Source organism: Equus caballus, chromosome X (genome assembly GCF_041296265.1).
Source record: "Equus caballus isolate H_3958 breed thoroughbred chromosome X, TB-T2T, whole genome shotgun sequence".
Taxonomy (NCBI): domain Eukaryota; kingdom Metazoa; phylum Chordata; class Mammalia; order Perissodactyla; family Equidae; genus Equus; species Equus caballus.
Window position 1 is genome coordinate 62,528,935 of NC_091715.1, and position 27,450 is coordinate 62,556,384.

At 37.3% G+C, this 27,450-nt stretch overlaps 1 protein-coding gene across 2 annotated transcripts in view; it reads left to right on the plus strand.

The window, feature by feature from the left end:
- ZC3H12B (zinc finger CCCH-type containing 12B) overlaps positions 1–27,450 on the plus strand; it is a 405,422-nt gene that overhangs the window by 363,750 nt on the left and 14,222 nt on the right. For both annotated transcript variants that reach the window (XM_001914851.5, XM_070257265.1), the window contains exon 4: positions 24,977–25,743. In XM_001914851.5, coding sequence (XP_001914886.2) covers positions 25,133–25,743 — 611 coding nt within the window. In that variant the 5' untranslated portion in view covers positions 24,977–25,132. The remainder of the gene's footprint in view (positions 1–24,976; positions 25,744–27,450) is intronic.

Genomic DNA, 27,450 nt, shown 5'->3' on the forward strand with positions numbered 1-27,450 from the left:
GAAATGCACATTCACAACATTCGTCTATTTTTTAATTGTTTTTTTTTTTTGTAGAGTTTTGGGAATTCTTTCTGTATTCTGGCTATTAACCTCTTTTCAGATATACGTTTTGCAAATATTATCTCCCATTCCATAGGTTGCCTTTTTACTCTGTTGACTGTTATATTTTCTTTATATTATTTATTTTTTTATTGCAGTAACATTGGATTATAACATTATATGGCTTTCAGTTGTACATCGTAATATATTTCAAATCTTTGTGGATTACGTCATGTTCACCACCAAAAAACTAATTATAGTCCGTCACCACACATGTGAGCCTAATCCCCCCTTTTTCTTCCCCTCTCCCCCCTTCCCCTATGGTAACCACCAATCCGATCTCCATTGCTGTGTGTGTGTTTGTCGTTGTTTTTATCTCCTACTTATGAGTGAGATCATATGGTATTTGACTTTCTCCCTCTGAGTTATTTCACTCAGCATAATACCCTCAAGCTCCATCCATGTTGTCACAAATGGCCGGATTTCTTCATTTCTTATGGCTGAGTAGTATTTCATTGTGTGTATATGCCACATCTTCTTTATCCATTCATCCCTCGATGGGCACCTAGGTTGCTTCCAAGTCTTGGCTGTTGTGAATACTGCTGCAATGAACATAGGGGTGTATGTATCTTTATGCCTTCGTGTTTTCAAGTTCTTTGGATAAATACCCAGCAGTGGAATAGCTGGATCATATGGTAGACCTACTCTGAATTTTCTGAGGATACGCCATACTGCTTTCCATAGTGGCTGCAACAGTTTGCACTCCCGCCAGCAGTGTACAAGTGTTCCCTTCTCTCCACATCCTCTACAACATTTGTTGTTTCCTGTCTTGTTAATTATAGCCATTCTGACCAGAGTGAGGTGATATCATGTTGGAGTTTTGATTTGCATTCCCCTGATAGCTAATGATGTTGAACATCTTTTCATATGCCTGTTGGCCATACATATATCTTCTTTGGAGAAATCTCTGTTCAGATCTTTTGCCCATTTTTTAATTGGGTTGTTGTTTTGTGTTGTTGTTGAGATGTATGAGTTCTTTGTATATTTTGAATATTAACCCCTTATCTGATATACGGTTTCAAATATCTTCTCCCACTTGTTAGTTGGTCTTTTCATTTTGTTGATGATTTCCTTTGCTGTGCAGAAAGTTTTTAGTTTGATGTAGTCCCATTTGTTCATTTATTCTCTTGTTTCCCCTGCCTGGTCAGACATGGTACTTGAAAATATGCTGCTAAGACCGATGTCAAAGAGTGTACTGCCTATGTTTTCTTCTAGAAGTTTCACGGTTTCAGATCTTACATTCAAGTCTTTAATCCATTTTGAGTTGATTTTTGTGCATGGTGTAAGGGAATGGTCTACTTTGATTCTTTTGCATGTGGCTGTCCAGTTTTCCCAACACCATTTATTGAAGAGACTCTCCTTTCTCCATCGTATGCTCTTGGCTCCCTTTTGAATATTAGCTGTCCATAAATGTGTGGGTTTATGTCTGGGCTCTGCATTCTGTTCCATTAATCTGTGTGTCTGCATTTGTTCCAGTGCCACGCTGGTTTGGTTACTATAGCTTTGTAGTATATTTTGAAGTCTGGGAGTGTGATACCTCCACCTTTGTTCTTTTTCATCAGGATTCCTTTGGCTATTCAAAGTCTTTTGTTGTTCCATACAAATTTTAGGATTCTTTGTTCTATTTGTGTGAAAAATGTTGTTGGAAATTTGATAGGCATTGCATTGAATCTATAGATTGCTTTGGGAAGTATGGACTTTTTAACTATGTTAAGTCTTCCAATCCAAGAGCATAGAATATCTGTCCATTTCTTTGTGTCTTCAATTTCTTTCAACAGTGTTTTATATTTTTCAATGTACAGATCTTTCACCTCTTTGGTTAAGTTTATTCCTATTTTATTCTTTTTGTTACAATTGCCAATGGCATTGTATTCTTAATTTCTCTTTCTGCTACTTCGTTGTTAGTGTATAGAAATGCAACCGATTTTTGTATGTTGATTTTGTATCCTGCGACTTAAATGTATTCATTTATTATTTCTAAAAGTTTTTTCGTGGATTCTTTGTGGTTTTCTATATATAAATCAGGTCGTTTGCAAAGAGTGACAGTTTCACTTCTTTTCCAGTTTGTATCCCTTTGATTTCATTTTCTCGCCTGATGCGCTCGCTAGGACATCCAATACTATGTTAAATAAGAGTGATGACAGTGGGCATCCCTGTCTGGTTCCTTTTCCTAGAGGGATAGCTTTCAGTTTTTCTCCATTGAGAATGATATTTGCTGTGGGTTTGTCATATATGACCTTTATTATGTTGAGGTGTTTTCCTTCTATATCCATTTTATTTAGAGTTTTTATCATAAATGGATGGTGTATCTTGTCAAATGCTTTCCCTGCATCTATTGAGATGATCATGGATTTTTATTCTTCATTGTGTTAATGTGGTGTGTCATGTTGATAGATTTGCAGATGTTGAACCATCCCTACATCCCTGGAATGAAATACACTTGATAATGATATATGATCTTTTTAATGTATTGTTGTATTCAATTTGCTAGTATTTTGTTGGAGATTTTTACATCGATGTTCATCAGTGATATTGCCCTGTAATTTTCTTTTTTGTGTGTTGTCCTTGTCTGGTTTTCGTATCAGGATAATGTTGGCTTCGTAGAATGAGTTAGGAAGCCTCCTCTCCTCTTTAATTTTTTTGGAAGAGTTTGAGGAGGATAGGTATTGTCTTCTTTGAATGATTGGTAGAATTCACCAGGAAAGCTATCTGGTCCTGGACTTTTATTTTTGGGGACGTTTTTGATTGCTGTTTCCATCTCTTTACTGGTGATCAGTCTATTCAAATTTTCTACATGTTCTTGGTCCAGTTTTGGAAGGTTGTCTGTTTCTAAGAATTTATCCACTTCTTCTAGATTATCCAATTTATTGGCGTATAGCTTTTCATAGTATTCTCTTATCTTTTGTATTTCTGAGATGTCCATTGTAATTTATTCTCTTTCATTTCTGATTTTATTTTTGAGCCTTCTCTCTTTTTTTCTGGTGACGCTAGCTAAGGGTTTATCAATTTTGTATATCTTTTCAAAGAACCAGCTCTTGGTTTCATTCATTTTTTCTATTGTTTTTTCAGTCTCTACTTCATTTATTTCTGTTCTGATTTTTATTATTTCCTTCTGTCTGCTGATTTAGGGCTTTGTTTGTTCTTTTTCCAGTTTATTTAGACACACTTTTAAATTGTTTATTTGGGACTTTCCTTCTTTGTTGAGGTAGGCCTGAAGTGCTATAGACTTCCCTCTTAGCACCGCTTTTGCTGTATCCCATAGATTTTGGCATATCGTGTTTTCATTTTCATTTGTCTCCAGGAATTTTTTGATTTCTTCTTTGATTTCTTCATTGACTCAATCGTTGTTCAGTAGCATTTTCTTTAGTCTCCACATTTTTGTGGCTTTTCTGATCTTCCTTCTGTAGTTGATTTCTAGTTTCATACCTTTGTGGTCAGAGAAGATGCATGGCATTATTTCGATCTTTTTAAATTTATTGAGACTTATTTTGTGGCCTAATATGTGATCAATCCTGGAGAATGTTTCATGTGCATTTGAAAAGAATGTGTATTCTGCGGTTTTTGGATAGAATGTTCTATATATATCTACTAAGTCTATCTGATCAAATGTGTCATTTAAGGCCAGTGTTTCCTTATTGATCTTCTGTTTGGATGATCTATCCATTGGTGTAAGTGGAGTGTTAAAGTCCCCTAATATTATTGTGTTACTGTCTATTATTCCTTTTATGTCTGTTAATAAGTGCTTTATATATTTAGGTGCTCCTATGTTGGGTGCATAGATATTTACACGTGTTATATCTTCTTGTGGGATTGTTCCCTATATCATTATGTAGTGCCCTTCTTTGTCTCTTGGTTCAGTTTTTGTTTCAAAGTCTATTTTGTATGATATAAGCATTGCTACCCCTGCTTTCTTTTCTTTTCCATTTGCATGGAGTATTATTTTCCATCCTTTCATTTTCAGTTTGTGAGTGTCTTTAGGTCTGAAGTGTGTCTCTTGTATATAGCAATTATGGGTCTTGTTTTTTTTTATCCAATTGGCCACCCTATGTCTTTTGATTGGAGCATTTACTCTATTGACTTTTAAAGTACCTTTTGATAAATATGTATTTATTGCCATTTTGTTACCTTTTTTTCTGGGTGTTTTAGTAGTTCTCTGTTTCTTTCTTTTGCTCTTGCTCTCTTCGCTTGTGTTTTGATGGCTTTCTTTAGTAATACGTTTGATTTCTTTTCTTTCATCTTACTTATTTGCTTACTTATTATAGGTTTCTGGTTTGTGATTACCATGAGGATACTATATAATATTCTATGTATATAGCCATCTATATTCAATTGATAGACTCTTTTGCTTGACCTCTTTCTAAAAACTCTGCTATTTCACTCCCTTTCTCCCACATTTTATGTTTTTGAAATTTCATCTAATCTCTTGTTTTTTGCGTGTCTATCCATTATCGTATCATTGAAATAGGTAATTTTAGTACTTTTGTCTTTTAACCTTCATATTATCTTCATAGGTGGTTGATCTACTACCTTTACTATATTTTTACCTTTACCGGTGATTCTATTGTCTGTTTTTTTTGGGGGGGGTTTTGATAACTTTTTGTATCTCTATTTGTGGTCATTGCCTTCTCATTTAAATAAGTCCTTTCAACAATTCTTGTAGAGCTGGTTTCTTGGTGATAAACTCCTTTAATTTTTGCTTGTCTGGGTAGCTATTTATCTCTCCTTCCATTCTGAATGACAACCTTGCTGTGTAGACTATTCTTGGGAGTATATTTTTTCCTTTCAAGACTTTAAATATGTCATGCCACTCTCTTCTCACCTGCAATGTTTCTGCTGAGAAGTCAGTTGACAGCCTTAAGGGGTTTCCTTTGTATGTCACTTGTTGCCTTTCTCTTGCAGCTTTTAGGATTCTCTCTTTATCTTTAATTTTGGACATTTTAATTATAACGTGTCTTGGTGTGGGCCTTTTTGGGCTTATCTTGTTTGAAGCTCTCTTTGCTTCCTGTACATGGATGTCTGTTTTCTTCCTTAGGTTAGGAAAGTTTTCAGCTATTATTTCTTCAAATAGATTTTCTGCCCGTTTGTCTCTCTCTTCTCCTTCTGAGACACCTATAATATGAATGTTAGTGTGCTTGATATTGTCCCAGAGTCCCCTTAGACTGTTCTCATTCTGTCTGATTCTTTTTTCTTTCATCTGTTCAGCTTGAGCGATTTCCTCTAGTCTTTCACCTAGCTCACTGATCCGTTCTTCTTATCATCTACTCTGTTATCAAGTCCCTCTAGGGAATTTTTCATTTCCAGTATTGTATTCTTCATTTATGGTTTATTCTGTTTTATATTTTCCAATTCTGTGTTGACAAGCTCACTGTGTTCATCCAGTCTTCTCCAAATATCTGTGAGCATCCTGTTGAGTTTTTGTTTGAACTCTTTGTCAGGTAGGTTGCTTATTTTTATTTTATTTAGTCCTTTTCCTGGTGTTTTGCCCTGTTCCCTTGCTTGGAATGTAGTCCTTTGTCTCCTCATTATGCTTCTTCCTCTGTGCTTATATCTATGTATTAGGTGAGTCAGCTATGTCTCCTGTTCTTCGTGAAGTGACCTTATGTAAGAGATACCTTTTGATGCCCAGCAGTGTGCTTCCCTCTCATCACCAGTCCAAATGATCCAGGAGTGACCCCTTTGTGGGCTATTTGTGTCTTTCTGCTGTGGCAGTGTTGCTCTTAATGCAGGTATACAGGGAGTCTAGTCTTTCCTTCCCTGGCCAGCCATTTGTAAATCCAGTTTGGAGAGCCTCAGCACCATTGGCTAAAAGGTCTAACAGCACACTCCCATTGCAGTTTTCCTGTTAATTGGTTAGGTACCCAGTCTAGCTGGTTGCTAGGCTCAGGGGCTTACAGTTGCTATAGACCTCAGACCTGCAAGGCTGTTGTCAGTTCTCTTAGGTGTGCAGCTGAGTGGGGCTGGCCCTAGGCACAGGAGCACTCAATTGTTTAGGCTTTGGAATGTGGAGCTATTTATGAAGCACAGGTCTTCTGCCACTGATAAGCCTCACCCCCTACAGGACCACACACACCATCAACACAGTCCTGGCCTGTGCACACTTCCCAACCCCCTGGAGCATAACCTGACACCCCACTACAGAGGTCCCCGCCTCTCCACCAGTGCTCCCCACAGTTCACCTTGTCCTCACACAGGCCCTGCCCCACAGAGGCAGACACCCTTGCCTGCCTGTAGAGGATCAAGGCACCCAGTCAATGCAGGCAGAGAGGTAGCCTGAAGGCTTGCTGTTGGGTGGGGCTGGTCCATAGGGCAGGCTGCCTGCCCTGGCTGAACTAAATTGAATCTGCACTCTAGTGGGTTTGGCAGACCCCTGGGATAACAGACCAGGGGAAGAACTGCAATGGTGTCTGCTGGGGTCTGTGTCAGCATGCCTGGACTAGGAGACAACAATGGCCACTACCAATGTCTCAGTCTCTGGAGAGGTCTCTCCTCTCACCAAGATGCACTCAGAGGCTACCAGGTGAGTCTTTTTTCTCCAAAGGACTGTCAGCCTTCTTTCTGGTGATTTTAGGTTGCTCTCTGAGACAGGTGAGTTTGTGCATGGGCCCTTTAAGACCCAGGTTTTTTTCAGCTTTTGTCCAATAGCTTTTCTGGGGGTATTCCCTGCTGCAGTTAATAGCCAGCAAAGCCAGATAGTAAGACCCTCATCTCAGTTGTGCTGAATCTGAAGGATGCTTATAGCAGTATTGGGCCCCCACTCAGGACCTCACTCCTCCAGGGAGGGCTACATACCTTAGGGTGGCTCCTGCCTGGCCAGCTGTGAAACTCCGCTGCGAATCTCCACTGCTCCTGAAGGTGGCTTTTTTTTCTCTCCAGATGGAATTTCTGCCTCTTCTGCCTTAGTCAAGACTGTCCCTTGTTGTGGGGGTTATTTTTATCCACTTTTAAGTTTTCTATCCAGGGTGATTTTTCCAAAAATAGTTGTAACCTGGTTGTCTTCATGGGAGGAAATGAGTTCAGAGTCTGCCTATGCTGCCATCTCAACTGTGTTCTTGATGCTCAGAAATTTTTAATTTTGATGTCCAATTTATCTATTTTTACTTTTGTTGCCTGTTCTTTTGGTGTCATATCCAAGAAATCGTTGTTCAATCCAGTGTCATGAAGCTTTTCCCGTATGTTTTCTTCTAACAAATTTATAGTTTTCATTCTTACTTTTAGGTCCATTTTGAGCTAATTTTTGTATATGTCGTAAGGTAAGAGTACCAATTGATTCCTTTGTATGTGGATATCCAGTTTTCCTAATACCATTTGATGAAAAGACTGTCTTCTCCCCATTGAATGGTCTTGGCACCCTTATAAAAAATCATTTAACCATATATGTGAGGGTTTGTTTATGGGCTTTCTGCTGTATTCCATTGGTCTTTATGTCTTTATGTCAACCACACTGTTTTTATTGCTATAACTTTATAATAAATTTTGAAATCAGGCAGTGTGAGGGCTCCAAGTTTATTCTTTCTCAAAATTGTTTTGGCTATTCTGGGTACCTTAAGAGTCCATATGAATTTTAGGGTGGATTTTTCTATTTCCCAACACCATAGGGATTTTAATAGATGTTGTATTAAATGTGTAGATCACTTTGGGGAGTATTGACATCTTAATAATATTAAGTTTTCCAATCTATGAACATGTGGGATTTCCTTTTGAAGTGATGAAATATTCTAAAATTGACTGTGGATGGTTGCACATATCTGTGAATATAACAAAACCATTGAATTGAACACTGAATGGATGAATTGTATGGTATGTGAATTATAACTCAATAAAGCTGTTTTTTTTTAAGAAAGATGGAATATTCAGTGTCCATACCAACACCTGCACCTACTGCTTTTCTTTATGTGAAGACACAGTGACAGTTTGAGTGTGCTGTAGATGAACCCAGAACATTCCATATGTTGCCTAACTTTCATAATAAAGATAGTTTTATTATAGTTTATATCATCTTATCCTCCCAAAAATCATTTTGTAATGTAGGGCAAATATCATTATCTCCACCTAACATCAGGAAACTAAAGTGCAATGAATTTGTGGGAATTCAAAGATCCTTTGGCTGAAAAGTAGCAGAGATAATACTTGAACATAGGTCTCTGACTACAGTGTCTGTGCTGTTTCCATTATGCTACACCACTTATCATGACTCACTAATTTTGTAAACTCTTTGAGGTCATGAACTATTTGTATAACTTTGTATCACAAATAATGGCTGGCTTATAGCAAGTATTTCATAAATACTTATTGGACTTTTCAACTGATCTGTCATTTACAAAGTGCATTACATTTATTGCCTTATTTAATCTTTAATATGATCAAATAGCATATTTCCACTTTACAGATGTTAAAATTGAAGCTCAGAGAGGTTAAGTAAATTTCTCAGAGTACAATAGCTAGTATGTATAATTAAGACTATAGCTTTGTAGTAAAGTCTTCCAACTTTGTTCTCTTTCATATTGGTTTTGGCTATTCAGGCTTGCATCTCCATATAAATGTTAAGATTGGCTGGTCATTTTCTTCAAAAGAAGCTTTGTAATTTTTAAAATTTTTATTCAACTTATTTAAACTTAAAAAAGAAAACAGTTCACCCATTTGTCCCATTCTCCACCCCTACCTCTTGCAACCACCAATTTGTTCTCTGTATCTATGAGCTTGGTTTGGGGGTTTTTTTTAGATTTCACAAATAAGTCAAATGGTATCTATCTGTCTCTATTTAACTTATTTCATATAGCATAATGCCCTCAAGGTTTTTCCATGTTGTCACAAATGGCAAGATTTCATTCTTTTAAGGGCTAAACAATATTCCATTATATATATATATATATACACATTATCTTATATACATATACCAACATATATATATACCACAATTTCTTTATCCATTCATCTATTTATGGACACTTAGATTATTTCCATATAGTTGATTTTGTAAATAATACTGCAATAAACATTGGGGTGCATGTATCTTTTCAAATTATTATTTTTGTTTTCTTTGGATAAACACCCAGAAGTGGAACTGCTGGATCATTTGGTAGTTCTATTTTTAACTTTTTGAGGAAGAAGCTCTGTACCATTTTTGATAGCGGCTGCACCAATTTACAGTCCCACAAACAGTGCACAAGTGTTCCATTTTCTCCACATCCTCTCCAAGACTTGCAATTTCTTATCTTTTTGATAAAAGCCATTCCAAGAGGTGTGAGGTGATATTTCATTGTGGTTTTGATTTGCATTTCACTGATGATTAATAATGTTGAAAATCTTTTTATATACCTGTTGGCCATTTGCATGTCTTCTTTGGAAAAATATCTATTCGGGTCCTTTGCCCATTTTCTAATCAGATTATTTCTTTTTTTGCTGTTGAGTTGTATGTGGTCCTCATATATTTTGGAAATTAATCCCTTATCAGGTGTCTGGTTTGCAAATATTTTCCCCTATTATTTAGGTTGCCTTTTCATTCTTCTGGACTCCATTCTTTCCTGTAAATAAGATTTTTAGTTTGATGTAGTCCCACTTGCTTATTTTAGCTTCTGTTGCCTGTGCTTTTGGTGTCATATCCAAAAAAAGTCATTACCAAGACCAATGACAAGGAGATTTTTCTATGTTTTCTTCTAGGAATTTGATGATTTTAGGTGTTATGGTTATGTCTTTAATCCATTCTGGGTTGATTGTTGTATATGGTGTAATATAAGGGTCCAATTTCATTCTCTTGCATGTGGATATACAATTTTCCAAACTCTATTTATTGAAGAGACAGCCCTTTACCAATTGTGTATTCTTGCAACTCTTGTCAGAGATCAGTTGTCTGTGTATCCATGGGTTTGTTTCTGGGCTCTCTATTCTGATCCATTGGTCTATATGTCTATTTTTATGCCAATATCATAGCGTTTTGATTACTCTAGCTTTGTAATATCGTTTTAAAATAGGAAGTATCATGCCCCCCTGTTTTATCTTTTCTTAAGATTGCTTTGGCTATTTGGGGTCTTATGTGATTCCATATGAATTTTAGGATTTTTTTTTATATTTCTGTGAAAATTGCCATTGGAACTTTGGTAGGGATTCTGTTGAATCTGTAAATCACTTTGAATGGTATGGAAATTTTCATAATATTCGTTCTTCCAATCTAAGAACATAGACTATCTTTCCATTTATTTGTATGTTCTTGAATTTCTTTCATCAGTGTTTTATAGTTTTCAGTATACAGATCTTTTACCTCATTGGTTAAGTTTGTGCCTAAGTATTTTATTGTTTTTGATGCTATTGTAAATGGGATTGCTTTCTTTATTTTCTTTATCAGATAGTTCATTGTTACTATATACAAACAACTGATTTTTGTATGTTAATTTTGTGTCCTTCAACTTTACTGAATTCATTTGTTACTTCTAACAGTTTTTGTGAAATCTTTCAGCTTTTCTAAATATAAGATCATGTCATCTACAAACAGACAATTGTACTTCTTTCTTTCTGACTTGGATGCCTTTCATTTCTTTTTCTTGCCTAGTTGCTCTGGCTAAGACTTCCAGTACTATGTTGAATGGAAGTGGTGAGAGAGGGATCATGTTCCTAATCCTGGAGGAAAAGCTTTCAATTTTTCACCATTGAGTATGATGTTAGCTGTAGACTTGTCATATGTGACCTTTATTATGTTGAGGTACATTTCTTCTATACCTAATTTATTTCTTATCATGAAAGAATGAATTTTGTTAAATGATTTCTCTGCATCACTGAGATGGTCTTATGATTTTTCCCTTCATTCTGTTAAGGTGGTGTATCACATTTGTTGATTTACATATGTCAAATCATTCCTGAATATCAGTGATAAATCCCACTTGATCATGGTGTATGATTTTTTTAATGTGATCTTGAATTCAGTTTGCTAATGTTTTTTCTTTTTAGAATTTTTGCATCTATGTTCATCAGGGATATTGGCTTGTAATTTTCTTTTCTTGTAATGTCCTTGTCTAACTGAGTGATGCTGACCTCATAAAATGACTAGAAGTATTCCCTCCTCTTCAATTTTTGGGAAAAGTTTAAAATGGATTGGTACTAATATTTTTTAAATCTTTGCTAAAATTTACAAGTGGAACCATCTAGTCCTTTGTTGGTAGGTTTTTGATTACTGCTTTAATCTCCTTACTTGTTATTGGTCTGTTCAGATTTTCTATTTCGTCATGATTAATCTTGGTAGGTTATATGTTTCTCAAAATTAATCCATTGCTTCTGGGTTATCCAGTTTTCAGTGTGTAATTATTCATAGTAGTCTCATGACCCTTTGTATTTTTATGGTATCATTTGTGATGTCTCCTCTCTCATTTATAATTTTTTTTATTTGAGTCTTCTCTTTTTGGTTATTCTATGTAAAGGTTTGTCAAATTGTTTATCTTTTCAAACAACCAATTGTCAATTTCACTTATTTTTTTCTATTATCTTTTTAGTCTCTATTTCATTTATTTCTGCTCTAATCTTTATTGTTTCCCTCCTTCTGCTAACATTGGGCTCAGTTTGTTCTTCTTTTTCTAGTTTTTTGAGGTGTAAAATTAGCGTGTTTATTTGAGATCTTTCTTTTTTCTTGATTTATCTCTATAAACTTCCCTCTCAGAATTACTTTTGCTGCATCCTATGTTTTGGTATGTTGTATTTTCATTTTTATTTTTCTCAGGTACTTTTTGATTTCCCTTTTGATTTCTTCTTTGTCTCATTAGTTTTTCAAGTCCGTGTTGTTTAATTTCCATACATTTGTGAATTTTCCAATTTGCCTCCTGTTATTCACTTTTTGTTTCACATCATTGTGATCAGAAAACATACTTGATATGATTTCAATCTTCCTAAAATTGTTAAGACTTGCTTTGAGATCCAACACATGATCTATCTTTGAGAATGTTTTGTGTGTGTTTGAGAAGAATGTGTATCCTGCTTGTGTTGGGTGAAATGTTATGTGTATGTTTGTTAGGTTCTTTTGGTCTATAGTGTTATTCAAATCCACTGTTTCCTTGTTGATTTTCTGTCTGAATAATCTATCCAATGTTGAAAGTGCAGTATTGAAATCCCCAACAATAGTATTGTTGCCTATTTCTTTCTTTAGTTCTGTTTATATTTTCTTTAAATATTTAAGTGCTCCAATGTTGGGGACATATATATTTTAAATCATTATATTCTTTTGATGAATTGACCCCTTTTTCTCTATATAGTGATCTTCTTTTTTTTTCCACTGGTTATTTTTTTGAGGAAGATTAGCCCTGAGCTAACATCTGCCGCCAATCCTCCTCTTTTGCTGAGGAAGACCGGCCCTAAGCTAATATCTGTGCCCATCTTCCTCTACTTTATATGTGGGATGCCTGCCACAGCATGGATTGACAAGCAGTGTGTAGGTCTGCACCTAGGATCTGAACCAGTGAAACCCAGACCATGGAAGTGGAACGTGTGAACTTAACCACCACACCACCGGGCTAGCCCCAACTTGCAGCTGATTTTGACTGAAAATCTACCTTATCCGAGTATAGCTACTCCTGCTTTCTTTTTGTTACCATTTGCATGGAAATTATTTTTCTATCCTTTCACTTTCAGCTTATGTGTGTTCTTTAGTGAATCTCTTGTAGGTAGCATATTGTTGGATCTTGTTTTTATATTTATTCCACTACTCTATGTTTTTTGATTGGAGAATTTAATCTATTTACATTCAAAGTAATTATTGATAGATAAGAACTTACTATTGCCGTTTTCTTCATTATTTCCTGTTTTGTAGTTCCTTTTTTCCTTTCTTCCACTCTTGCTGTCTTCTATTGTGATTTATTTTTTTTTGTAATAGTATACCATAATTCCCTTCTCTTTATCTTTTTTTGTATCTACTAGAGGATTTTCCTTATGATTACCATGAGTCTTATGTAAATGATCTTACAGTTGCAACAGTCTATTTTAAGCTAACAACTTAACTTCAACCACATACAAAAACTGTACACTTTTACTTCTCCTCTCCCCACATTTTATGCTATTGATGTCACACTACATCTTTTTATATTGTGCATCCATTAACAAATTATTGTAGCTATAGTTGTTTTTAATACTATTGACTTTTAACTTTTATGCTAGAGATAAAAAGTGATTTATCTACCACCATTACATTATTAGAGTATTCTGAATTTGATTACGTATTTACCTTTACCAGTGTGTTTGTATACTTTCATATGTTTTCATGTTGTTACTTAGTGTCCTTTCATTTCAACTTGAAGATCTGCCTTTGTATTTCTTGTAAAGCAGATCTACTAGTGATGAACTCCCTCAGCTTTTGTTTGTCTGGGTATATCTTCACCTCCCTTTGATTTCTAAATGATGGTTTTGCTGGTTATAGTATTCTCGATTGGCAGTGTTTTTCTTTCAGTACTTTGAATATATCATCCCACTCCCTCCCAGCGTGCAAGTTTTCTTTTGAGACATTTGCTCATAACCTTTTGAGATTCCTTTGTATATGATGAGTCATTTTTCTCGTGCTGTTTTCAAAATTCTCTCTTTGTTTTTGACTTTTAACAATTTGATTATAATGTGTCTCAGAGTAATCATCTTTGGGTTGATCTTGCTTGCAGTCCTTTGAGCTTCGTGTACCTGAGTGTGCATCTCTCTCTCAAGATTTGGGAACTTTTAAGCTATTATTTCTTTAAATAAGCTCTCTGCCCCTTTTCTTGCTTCTCCTTCTGGGACTCCCATGATATGAATATTCATTTGCTTGATGGTGTCACATAATTCAAGTAGTCTTTCTTCACTCTTTTTTTCCCTCTAACTGGGTAATTTCAAATAACCTGTCTTTGAGTTAGCTTATTGTTTCTTCTGCATGATTGAGGCTGTGACTGAAGCTTTCTATTGAATTTTTCAGTTCTGTCATTGTATTCTCCAACTCCAGGAATTATGTTTAGTTATTTATGATGGTTTCTATTTCTTTACTAAACTTTTCTTTTTATTCAAGCATTGTCTTCTTCATTTCATTTAGTTGTCTGTGTTGTCTTGCATTGCATTGAGTTTCTTTAAAATGATTATTTTTATTTCTTTGTCAGGCAATTTATAGGTTCCATTGGGAAGGTCAGTTACTGGAGCTTTTTTTTGTTTCCTTTGGTGATGTCATATTTGCCTGATTCTTTGTGATCCCTGAATACATTTGCATTTGAAGAAGCAAATACCTCTTCTGGTCTTTACAGACTGGTTTTGGCAGATAAGGACCTTTTCCTGTTAGTTCTCTGGGTTGATGGGATTACCTCCAGAATTGCAATTGAGCTGGATTGGAGTTGGGTCATGTGGCTGTTGCTGAGTCCACAATGGGGTTTCTAGTTGGGGGCCTATTACCAGAGGCTTAACTGGGCATGGATCCTGTCTGGCCCTTGGGTAGATAGAACTGCCTCCAAGATCTTGTTCAGTAAGTCTGGTGCTGGTACAAGCGTCCATTTTAGGCTCCACAGTTGGGTCCATAAACAGTGTGCCTATTACCATGGATGGGTTTGGCTCTCACCAGATCTCTGGCAGGATTCCTGCTAGGTCATTGGGTGGATTCCTGGGCAGGCAGGACTGGCTGGACTGTAGCTGATGGGGCTAAATGAGTCCCAGAATTACTTCAGTGTCTACAGCTAGGGCTGAGGTCTACAGACCTGGCTCCAGAGGCACAGATGAATATGTCTCTCACCAGGTCCCTGGGAAAGCAGGAGTGTTCCCTGACTGCTATTGGGAGGGGCTGGAGCTGAGTTACAGGGCCTTTTCAGGATGTGCAGTTGGACTGTAGTCCATGAGCTTCCCTCTGGGTGCATATTCAGGTATGTCTCCTGGTAGGTCTCTGGGAAGGCAAGACTACTCATGGAGTGCAGTTGGGAGGGGTGGGAGCTGAATCAGAGGGCTGTTTCAGGATTTGCTGTTGGATCAAGTTTGGTTGGTCTGCATCCAGGTACTCTAATGGGTATCTCTCCCAGCATGACCCTGAACAGGCAGGAACGCTTCCTGACCATGGCTGGGAGGGGCTGGAGCCAAGTTACAAGGCTGTTTTAGGATCTCTGGGCTCACAGACTACCATGTCTTCTGCTGGGTTTCTGGACTGGCAGGACTCCCAGGCTGCAGCTGGGAGGGGCTGGAGCCAAGTTTTAGGACCATTTCAGAATCTTTGGAAGCACAAATGAGCATTTCTCCCCATAGGTTCCTGGGAAGACTACTTGCAGACTGCTGCTGGGAGGGGCTGGAGCCAAGTTACAGGGCTGCTTCAGAAGCTACAGTTGGACTGAGTTCAGTGGGCTTGCCTCTAAGGGTTCCTGGACCATGGCTGAGAGGGGCTGGAGCCAGATCACAGGCTACTTCAGGATCCACAGCTGGGACTGAGGCTAGTGGACCTAATAGTTGAGACATAGGCAGGTGTGACTCCTCCTGAGTCCTTTGGCGTATGGCACTGGTGGTTGGACCACAGCCAAACAAGTCTATAGCTGAGTCCACAGGGAGACAGAGCTGTTTCCAGGTCTGCAGCTGGTACCACATTTGGTGAGTCAGCCATGTGGGTATGGTCCTACCTTTTCAAAATGGCACTCATCGGTCTTGGGCTCCACTAAGTTTTCACAGTCTTCTATCTGGATCCCAAAGCTCCCACAAAGGCACTTTTGTTCATGGATGGCTATCAAATGATTGTTGGTGAGGGAGGATACAAACAGGGAATCTCTTGTTCTACCATCTTTCCAGTGTCACCTGAGCCCTACTTTCTTGTTTCTTTGCATGTCTCATAATTTTTTGTTGAAAACTGGACATTTTTATTTAACTGGACATTTATTATTTATATAATGTGGAAACTCTGGAAATCAGATTCCCTCCTCTCCCCAGTGTTTGTTGTTGTAGTTGTTATTTAGTGATGTCTGAAGTAATTTTTGTAAAGTCCGTATTATTTGTTGTGTGTGACCACAGAATTCTCTGCTCAGAATAGCTTAGTTCTCAGCTAATGGCTCAACAAAGATTTCCTTAAATGCCTCAAACCAATATACTTCCCTCCCTTTGCCGAGGGAGTTTGTCTGTATGTTGGGACACACTTTCAACACTCTGGAAGGCATTTGATAACTTTGCCTTAGCCTTCACTTCTGGCCACACAGAGCCTTAAGGTCAGCCAGAGGTGAGAGATTATGCCTTTCTATACCTTTCCTGAGCATAGGCACAGCCCTGCACATGCACATGTGCTTCTAGATCCCCAGGAATATGTGGGAGATTTTCAATGTCCCCTGTGGACATCTAGTTCACAGCTTTTCCTTTTAAGTTTTTTGGTCAGCTTCTTGTTTGCTCCAACTGTTAGTACAACCTAAGGCAGCTGTGATGTTAAACACTTGCCTCTAATTTTTTTTTTTAAAAGATTGGCACCTGAGCTAACAACAGATGCCAATCTCCCCTTTTTTTTCCATTCTTCTTCTCCCCAAAGCCCTCCAGTACATAGCTGTATATGCTAGCTGTAGGTCCTTCTGGTTGTGCTATGTAGGATGCCACCTCAGCATGGCCTGATGAGCAGTGCCATGTCCGTGCCCAGGATCCAAACCAGAGAAACCCTGGGCTGCTGAGGTGGAGCACGTGAACTTAACCACTGAGCCACCTGGCGGCCCCCAATTGTTTTTGATAAATATCCTTGGGGAAAAATTTGTTCATATGCCCAAGCTCTAAGTCAGGTCAAATAAAGACAAGGCCTGAGAATCGAGTTTTCCAAGGAACTGCCAAACAGATCAGATAGTGATGATTCTATGGGGATGTGACTTTTGGGGAACTCTAAACTCATTCCGATTCCTCTATTGGCTTCTAGGTTGCTGGTTCTCATGGCTACCATGGTTGTGAGGCTGTTGGCCTTCAAGGCCACCATGGATCTGGGGAGGGGAGATGGGAATAGGGCAAATTAAAATGCCACATTTTCTGTTCTTACCAAGGTTCAGCCAGTTATTTGTTGTTTTTTGTTTTTGTTCTGGTTTTGGTTTTAGAATAGACACTTTTTGGATTATTGTAAGGCTTTGGTTAATTTCCAGAATTCTGTAAAAGTTGATTTTAAGAATTTTTGTTAGTGTTCTCATTGCTTTTATTGACAAGCAGATTTTTGGAGGTCTTTTTTGTGCCATTCCTGTTGACATCATCCATAACTAGTATTTAAAGTTACATAACTGTCAGAAGATTTCATGGCATAAAGGTAATTACATAAACTTTTGGACATTTGGAGAGTTGTTGTTGTGCATTTTTTCACTATTTTTAGTCTCTACTGTGAAAAAAGTGCTTTCCAAACAACTAATATTAAATATTAAATACAAAGTCAATTATAGACAGATTTTTAAGGAAATTGCCCCTACATAATAAGTGACTCACAAGAAATCATTTTAACCCAACTCACCATCATTTAGGTACAAGTCAGAATTATACATAAGTGATATAAAGTCAAATGGTTTTTATAATTTTGATCAGCTGAACCTGGCTGCAGGCTTCTGTGAATATGTAAGAGGCTACAACAGTACAAAGATGAAGCATTTGATAAAATATTTATTGAAGACTTACCATTTGCAAAGCAATATGTAAGTTTTGGGATTGGGGGAAGCAGAGATACAAACATGAATGTGAATGGTTCTTGCCTTTAATGGAATTCATAGTCTAGTGAGGGAGAGAGACAGATTTGTAACAAATGAGGGAGGGAGTGAAGTGGAAGATGTAGAGGGGAGAGAATCCAGAGTGTGGAGAGCATTACTCACTAGTCTTGACCCCACCATGGCCTTTCACACCTCCATGACCTTTCATATGCTATTGCATCTGCCTAGCGTGTCTTCTACAATTTCCTTACCCTTTCCCTGATGAATCCTCAAAGAGAGCTCAAATTTCACTTCCCTTGCCTCAGATAGCAGAATTTTTTATTCCTTCCTTGGTGTTCCCTTAGCATTTATAAACAACCTTATGAGAGCACAGTATATTCTTCATAACTATTTGTTTACGTGTTTGTCTTACCTACTAGAATGTGAGCACCGTATAGGGACTGTGTCATATTTGTTTTAGAACCCCCCAGCACCTGGAACAGTGCTGGGCACGTAGTATGAAGAGAGGGAGTGAAAAATTAGAACTTCCCAGCTTCAAAGATCGAAACTGGCATAGTGATTTTATAATGTGGAAGGGCAGTTTTTGGATATCCTCCTAGTGGTAATGTGTGGATAAAAGAGGAATGCAAATCCAAGAGAAATACCACTTTGACATCATGTTTCAACAGTATACTTGGTGGTGAAGCAACCTACCAAGTCTGGGGACATGAAAATAGGTTAGATGGACAAATGATATAAAACTTTACAGTTTATAAACAGCTTTCACATCTGTTTTGCATTTAATCCTTACAAAACCCTATGAAATAGGTGCCATCAACATTCTCTTTTTACAGGTGAGGAAACTATGGCTCAGAGAGGTAATATAATTTGCCTAACATCACACAATTAGTCGTGGTACAGTTGGGACTAACACTTAAGTCTCCTGACTCTTAATTTGCTACAATAGTCACTGTTTATTAATTGGTTCATGCCTCTCTCTGCTGTGACCAATAGTAACAATAGCTTACATTTATACAATTTTACAGTTTATAATATACTTTCAACATCCATTTTCTTGTTTGATCCTCATAACAGTCCTCTCAGCAGACAGATAAGAGCATCCCTATTTTCCAGTTGAGGAAACAGACTCATAACTCATAGGTGAGATGACTGCATTAAGTCACACAACTCTAGTAAGTGGTAAAAGGAAGATCTGAACCCAGATCTTATCACTCCAGCTCCAAACGCAGAAGGCTTCTCACTATATTCAGGTTCCCTATGGCTGTTCCTGCATGAGTCCTTCAAGGATCACTAGCACCCGAGGCTCATAGGACAGCCAGGAGAGTGCCTATGTCATAACATGGTTGACATATTACTTAGTATAACATATATTGCATTATTAAGCATTCCTTACTCTGAAAGCCTATGAAATATTTTTGAAACCGTTTCTTATGAACTTCACTGGCCACAAAAGTGCAGCTACTGCTTAGATAGAACAGAATAGCTATTGAAAAAAACAATACATAACTATCTGAGGAAGGAAGTGAAAACAAATAGTGCATTAGTTGAAATAAGAAGAATTAAGACTTATGAGAATCTAATAACCTCAAGACTATTCCACTCCCCACTTTCCCTCCTAATCCCATTTGCCTTCCAATACATTTCAAGTTTCCTTTTGGAGATCTTTGGGGATAACCAGACTGAAACTGATGATATTGTGGCTGCAATACTGCAGCTACCCCTCAGAATTGTCCCGATCATTGAGTCCTTTCTAATTTTAGTCTAATTATTTGAGTATGAGGAAAGAAAGTAGGATATACTCTATTCCACTCATTTTTCAAACCAATTGAATTTGAGAGAATCAAGAAAGATCAAGTTCAGTATTATTAACTGAATGGGATGCTCAAGATATGTTTATTGCTATTAAAGTCATAATACAGGCACTATTTTTTTTCAATTTACTTTAAGTAAAGGATGACACAGCCACATTTTCCTATAGGTTTTGACCAAAAGAGTCCTGTGGGCGGGAATGTGTGGCACAGAGAGAAAAAGAGAATGGAGAGGAAGGAAAGAAAAGGGAAGAGAGGGGAGAAGAGAAAGAAAGAAAGATAAGAAACTTCGCCAGAGTCATGGAAGTGGGAATGTTCTCTGGAGAAACTACTTTCATAACAGCTCACCAGTCATCACTAGTGGCCAGAGAACACACATTCACTGCACAGTTACTCTAACAGAGATCGTCTCCTGTAGTGTATGATGCAGCTTCTCCACATGAATTTCAACTGATCCTTCTCTAAACGTTCTTTATATAGAAAGAAGAAAATAGTAAGTATATAACCTACAGCTTCCTTGTTATTCTGGAGAATTGAACACTAGAAATGCTTTTTGCTTAGGAGATTAAATCCAATATAAATTAAGGTTACATTTACCAATGTCGTTTTCATTAATTTGGGCAACAGAGTGTGCGTAGTGCAAGGTGTTTTAGATGTGCTGCAGACAAACGTCCTTCCTAATGGAATAAGTGGCAGTGGAAGGTAGCAAGAAAATGAGCCCCAGTTTCAAACCTAGGGATAAAGTGTTTTGAAATCAAATCATTGTGTGTTTATTATGTTTGCAATCCTAGAAGAATGAATGGATAATAAAAGTCAAAAAACTGTTACTTTCCTATGAACATTTTGTCTAAATCTTTAACATTTGTTTTGGGGGAGGAGACAAGAATTGAGGCCATTTAATCATGCAAAACTTTGAAATGAAATTCTAAATTTTGAATGGTTCATTTATTCTTAGCTCTGACCTTGACAAATTTTACTGTGACATGCATCACATTGAGAATACATTGAAGATAAACACAAGTTTAAAAAAAAAAAACAGAAAGGAAAAGCCAATTTTGTTTTAGAGAGTAGTGAAAAAACAGACAGGCTGACAATCATGTTCTCATTGCTTGAGGAGAATCCCATTTTTACAAATCACAGAAAGTATGCTATTTCTTATACTTATTTCTTTGCTAAGTCTTACAACCTATAAACCATTCGAGAGCACATGAACAAGTGGGTATAGTTGGAGGTTGAGGAAGCAGTGAAGCAAGTCTTTATCTCCTTTATGATATAATTGCTGTATGTAATTGATTTAATATGAATGAAAATGGGAAGAGGACTTTGGATTTTCTCAGATTGCCTTCATGTGAAACTTTTTCATTTTGAGAATCAGTAAAGTTTTCAACCCCCTTTGCTTCCCAAGCATTGAGAAAGCTTACACTTGTTTCTCCCTGGGATTTGTGCATTTCTTTAGTTGATGTGCTTGACACAGAGAACTAAAGGTGGGCTTTATAGTCATAACAAACGAAATCTGAGTTGGATACATAATGATGTGGCCCTATTGATTGGGAGTGTGTATGTGAAAGCACTTAGGCAACTCTAATATGCAATGCAAATGTAAATGTTTGTTTGTATTTTATTACTATTACTAAAGTTCCATAATAACTTTTGTTTTCTTTGCCCTTTTTGAAGTAAAATATGATGGCTTGATACAATAAAGATTTGGATTTGTTCTTTTTAACTAACTCTAAAACCAGGGTATAGTTCAGAGAGTAGAAACCAAGAAAAGAGCTTAGTGTTCTTATGATAACTGAACTATAGTCACTTTTCAATTATCTGGGCCCCACCAAAAATCCAACACAGTAGATAATTTTTGATATGTGTCTTTTCTTTGAGGATACCTATTATGAAAAAAAATTGCTAGAAGAGAAAGGGAAGGGCAATTGTCTAATTAGGTGTCCCTAAGTCTCTCACAAAATATGCCTTCCCAGAGCACAGCTTGAGATTTAACAACACCACAAATAATAAAGTGGCTTAGCCACATGTAGATCATTGAGAATTTACTATTCTGTTCTTGACTTGGCTGGATAGCTTTGTCCTATGCAGCTATTGGGCTTTTTTGAACATTTAAACCAATGGATTTAGTTCAGTAAACATGGCCAGATGTTTCTGTCTCCATATCTGATATTGTTCGGCAGATTTTGGAAAAGATGAAGTGGAGTTTGTAGATTGATCTTGGAAAATTGCTCTATGCAAATGCAAAATGAATGAATTGTATTTCATAGCAAAAGGATGGGAGGAGGGGGTGAAGGAAGAACTAAGGCTGACCAGTCTTCTCATTAGAGAAGACTGTTGTTTTTTTCTTCATGGAAATTCCTTGAGGTCACTATTGGCAGCTTTTGTCTGCTTATGTTTCTTTGCTTTTTTAGATTCAAATGCAAATTTGTCATCATTTGCTTAATAATATTCTTAAGCAAATTGTAAGCGAGTTCTGTACCTATAAGATGTGGCTATCTGGTGACAAAGCTCTTACCTTCTTAAAACAAATTACATCCAGTTCTATAATTTCATCTGACTACATGATTTTCCAAAGTACGTCACTCTTTAATACCCTCATTTGTGAATTTTTTCAGTCAATAACAATGAAAGATAAAAACTATTTTGAACACCTGTCATAAGTAGCAGCTAGAACATTATCTTTGAAACTTTTCTCCCTACTCATCTTCCTTTTTGGGAAAATATATTTTCCTTTAGCCATTCTGAATGCTTTCATTTATCACTCCTCACCAGTAATATTAGGCATGAGGTGCTGACTAAGGCACAATATCATATTAATATTCATATACCTATAATTTTAAAAATTCTTCCCTACTCAGCAAATTGAGGCTCTTTCCTTTAAGGCTCAACTCACATCTCCCTATATTTCTTAACACTGAATCACTTTCCACAGTTTGTAACTATGAATTACATAATTATTTGATTATTGTCTGTCTCCCCCCTACCACCACCACCACTATAAGCACCTTGAGATCAGAATCCACATCTGTTTCTATATCCCCAGCCCCTAACATGTTTCCTGGCACATAGTTGGCACTAACCAAATATTAATTAATTAATTAATTAATTAATGAGTCAGAAAATAACATCAAATATTATATCCTTCTTGAATTATTTCCTAATCCTTTCAACCACCACTCCCATCTCACACCCCACTGACAGAATTGAACATTCCCTCTTCTGTATGTCAATGGAAATTTTCAAGCAACTTGAAGGACCAACCATACATTCAGGTTTGCCTGAGACATCCTCAGTTTATGCCTATTGTTCTGACATAATTATTAGTCATGTTCCTTTTATCCTCAAAAGTGTCCCAGTTTGGACTATAATTGAGATGGTCGCTCTCTATAGAATTATGTTTCAGCATTTCCTAGGGCTATTCCTAGTTTTTTATTCGTTTTCGAGTTCTTTGAGAACAGGTTCAGTTCTGGTTTCTCTTCCTAGACCCGGGGTTTATCACAGTGTCTGGCGCTCAGTGACTGTCCTTTTGAATGAAAAGACATTCCTCTGTCTTTGCTTCAAGAAATATGCATTGTAAAATAAACACAAGAAATACATGATACCTACACACCTACATAGGTTTTAGGACAAACAACCAACATTTTTCCTAAAATCTTCTTGCTTAAGGCTTTGAAATGTAAATCCAAATTTGTATTTGCTAGGTCATTTATTTCTCTTCTGCTTTAGCTTATTGAATAGGAAACTTTCACAATAATAACTAGCAATTTCAATGAGGGTTTCCTATGTAGTGAGATTTTCCCTGAGTTTAAATTTACTATTGTATATCTACGTAAACATGGTAACAGTGCTCACACCAACGTCAATTTGGACAGAGAAAAATATCATATAGTAGAGAAGGAGAAAAACATTCTATGATCCACAAGGTAAGAGTAGTCAAATTTATCTTTTCCAGGTACCTCTGATGTGTCTATAAAATATACATTTAGTCTTATAAAAAGTTGTTTTTAAGTGACTTTGGAGCTTTGAATACATGCAGGGAGGACAATCTCAATGCCCTGTGTGCACTAGAAATTATTTTGAAGAGAATAAAATGTAAGTCAGATAGTAAATGTGAAATTTATAAAGGAAATAGGCTTTAAAATTTGAATAACAAAGATTAAGGGAGAAGTGAAAGTGAAATGGATGTCTGTCTGTTGGCTGATTCGTTAAGGGAAAATTCTGAAATCATAAGTGATAGGATCATCATTAAAGAAGTCATTACATGCTGCCTGAATATCAGTTCTGAGATGTCAGTTCTGTGTGCATGCGATGTTTTCAAACATGGCTCTCTTAAAGTGAGCATGCAGTTATGCATATTATTCTTAGATATAGCTACTATTGGCTTTTCTTCTTGTTTGTACAAATAGTATTCAAATATAAGTGGAAAACCCTAGGACACTGATTACATAGACACTCTGGTTTTACATTAGTGAGCACAGCTGCTATCTAAAGAGTTTGTCAGTGCTCACAGGTCTATAGCCTTGCCTCACTGTCAGTCTTTTTCTTTTTAAACTGAACACCTGGTGATATCTGTTGAACCCTTTACCTATATTGAGAACCTACTATATTCTGTTCACTTTTCAAAGCACTTTCCTTACTTCATCTTATGTAATCCTCACCCTGTGAGGTAACTATCAATGTTCTCATTTTACATATGAGGAAACTGAGGCTCAAATTGAAGGAAACACTTTGGCCAGGTTAGAACTCAAACCTGTGGGCACAGATGAAGTAAGTGAGGAGTTATTAATATATTTTTAAATGTTCTGGTCTCTCATGCAAGTTGAGTTGATTTTCTCCTTTTATTTACCAATTACAATAAATAAAAGAGGCTGCAGATACAATTCATGAGTATGCACAAACCTCTTAACTTATCTGGAGCACACAGTTCTCTACTTGTTTACCCTTATAGCCTGTTTCAATTGCTTGAAAGCAATTTTAATGGTTTTCCTGTCTCCCCAGTAGATGGGGTTCCCTGATATTTTGTAAAGAGTAGTACTGGAGAGGTTGTGCTCTTCAGGAGTGGAGTTCAGCTTTAGCAAAAAAGACCTGGCGTAGGATTTGGAAAACTTACCTGGCAGAAAGGAAGAGAGATAGTCCTTTCAAGGATGTATATATTCATGCACCCTGTTGAAATGCCATGCTTCTTTTTCTCAAAGTTGTTGCATTAAGCAGTTAACTTGAGCTGTGATTTTAACAGTTAACTTCTGTGTGTGTGTGTGTGAATTACAGCATTGTTGCCAACTCTGAAATTTTCATATCTAGAATTATTAGAGAATTAGAGACTCTCTATATTTTTAATGTAAGGTGAGTCCAACGATTTTAGTCAGAAAAATAAAATGTCAGACAACCTGTAGTTTCTTAGGAAGAAACCTCTGTGTTCTAAAATGCTTTCCCAAGAATTTTAATAAACATAATTATGATATGTGTATCTATTTGTAGGGACTGGTAACATCTGAACATAACAAACCAAACAAGCAAACTCTTGCACCAACACTACCACCACGTTTTACCACAAAAGAATGCCACTGTACGTGGATTCCAAGCAGGCTAAAAAGGAAAAGAGCTGATTCGATTTCAAACTGCCCACTGAACGGGATGACAGCCACGGCCGCCGTGGAGACACCAAAAATGGAGAAGAGTGCTTCTAAGGAAGAGAAGCAGCAGCCTAAGGAGGACAGCACAGAGCAGGGCTGTGCTGATTCTGAAGAGTGGATAAGTTCTGAGAGTGACCCTGAACAGATGAGCCTTAAGAGTGTCAACATCAATGACAACAGCTTCCAACCTGGAGATGCTCAATTGAAGAAAAAGGAAATTCCCTCCAAGCCACACCGCCAGCTCTGTAGATCACCCTGCCTAGATCGTCCAAGCTTCTCCCAGAGCAGCATTCTACAGGATGGGAAGCTTGACTTGGAAAAGGAATACCAAGCCAAGATGGATTTTGCTCTAAAGCTGGGCTATGCAGAGGAACAGATTCAATCAGTGCTGAACAAGCTCGGCCCAGAATCACTTATTAATGATGTATTGGCAGAGCTTGTCAGACTTGGGAACAAAGGTGATTCGGAAGGGCAGGTCAACTTGAGTCTGTTAGTGCCTCGGGGGCCCAGCTCCAGAGAGATTGCAAGCCCTGAACTGTCTCTTGAAGATGTAATAGACAACAGTGACAATTTGAGGCCAGTTGTCATTGATGGAAGTAATGTGGCAATGAGGTAAGACTGGTATATTTTCTCTGTTTTTTAAAAACTGCCCTGAACTCATAGAAATTGTCTTTGCAAAGCACTTTGAGAGGCCTTTCGTTGTGGTCTGTGGCTTGTACTCCTCTAGGTAGACAGAGGCTAAAATGATCTGGCTGTAGACTTTTCTGTCTCCTTTGAAATTGTTGCCAGAGTCTTTTCGGGTATTCTGAAAGCAGCTTAGACATCAGTGATGCTTCAGAGGAGACATAACCATTCAGCCTTTGCTCCTCTTGGCGTCCCCTCTCCCACTTCTACTTGGCTAGGCCAATCATCCTGAAAATCCTGGCTTTATAATGTTACTTGGGGGCTTACTTGAGAACTTGCAGTAACTCCCAATTGCCGTTCTACCAAATTTGGATCCCTTTGCCTGGCTTTGTGATCTGACCTTTCCCTCCTCCCATTTGATTGCATCTCTCACACTTACTGCATTTACATCAGTCTCTTTAACAGTCTCCATGTAAATTATGCTGATTTTTATCCACCTTACTTGTGTTCATGTAATTTCCCAACTTAGGAGTAACCTCCTCCTTATATTCATACCCTCCACAAACACCATCCTGACTTTTCTGATCCCAATGATTGTCTCTGAGCTTCAGTACCTATGGTAGGCTGAATAATAGCCCACTAAAGATGTACACATCTTGATTCCTAGGATCTGTGAATATGTTATCTTACATGGTAAAAGGAACTTTGCAGATGTGATTAAGATAAGGATCTTAAAATGGATTATCCTGGATTATCAAGATGGGCTCAATGTAATCATAAGGGTCTTTGTAAGAGAGAGGGAGGCAGCAGGATCAGAATGAGTAGTAGGAGATGTGATGACAGAAACAGGAGATTGGGGTGATGTAAGAAAGGGGCCATGAGCCAAGGAATGTGGTCACCCTCCAGAAGCTGAAAAAGGCAAGGAGACGAATTCTTCCCTGAAGTCTGAAGAAAGAACACAGCCTTGCCAACACCTTGATTTTAGACTTCTGACCTCCTGAACTATAAGGGAATAAATTGGTGTTATTTTAAGTTACTGAATGTGCAGTAATCTGTTACAGTAGCAATAGAAAAGTAATACATAACTAACAGTGCCTTTATACTTTATTCCATACTCTCTCAAATAACTTTTTATCTCATGTCAGAGAGCCTTAGGAATCCCTTCTTCTATTTTTCAAATGAGTTATTATCCAGCTTTGGCTTAAAACTTCCTAGTGATCAGGAGCCTGTTTCCTATTGAGTCCACCACTGCTTGATGAACTCACTAGAATTCTTAGACTGTACACAATCAGAACTAAGTAAAAAGCTTTAGACTAGTATGTCTTTCATTTGATTACCCCATTGTCTTTGAAGGCAGGGACTTTGTTTTATGCCTCTCTGGTTTTCCCCACAGCACACAGAAGAGTATTTGATGCTCCCACAGAGATATGAGGGAGCGGGGATAGGGGCAAGTCTTATGAACCATACCATTGCTGTATGCAGGAGTTGCTTGCAGGCTATCTGGAGGTACATTTTAATATAAAATTCTATTTAATCTTTATAGCAACTTTACTTTACAGATGAGAAAACTAGAGCTCAGCAAGGTTAAATGACTTCTTTGAGGTTACTTTTTATAGCTAGTAAGTAGCAAAGTGAGGACTTAAACTTGTATTCTGGCTTCAAATGGATGAAATGAAACTAACATTTATAAATCTC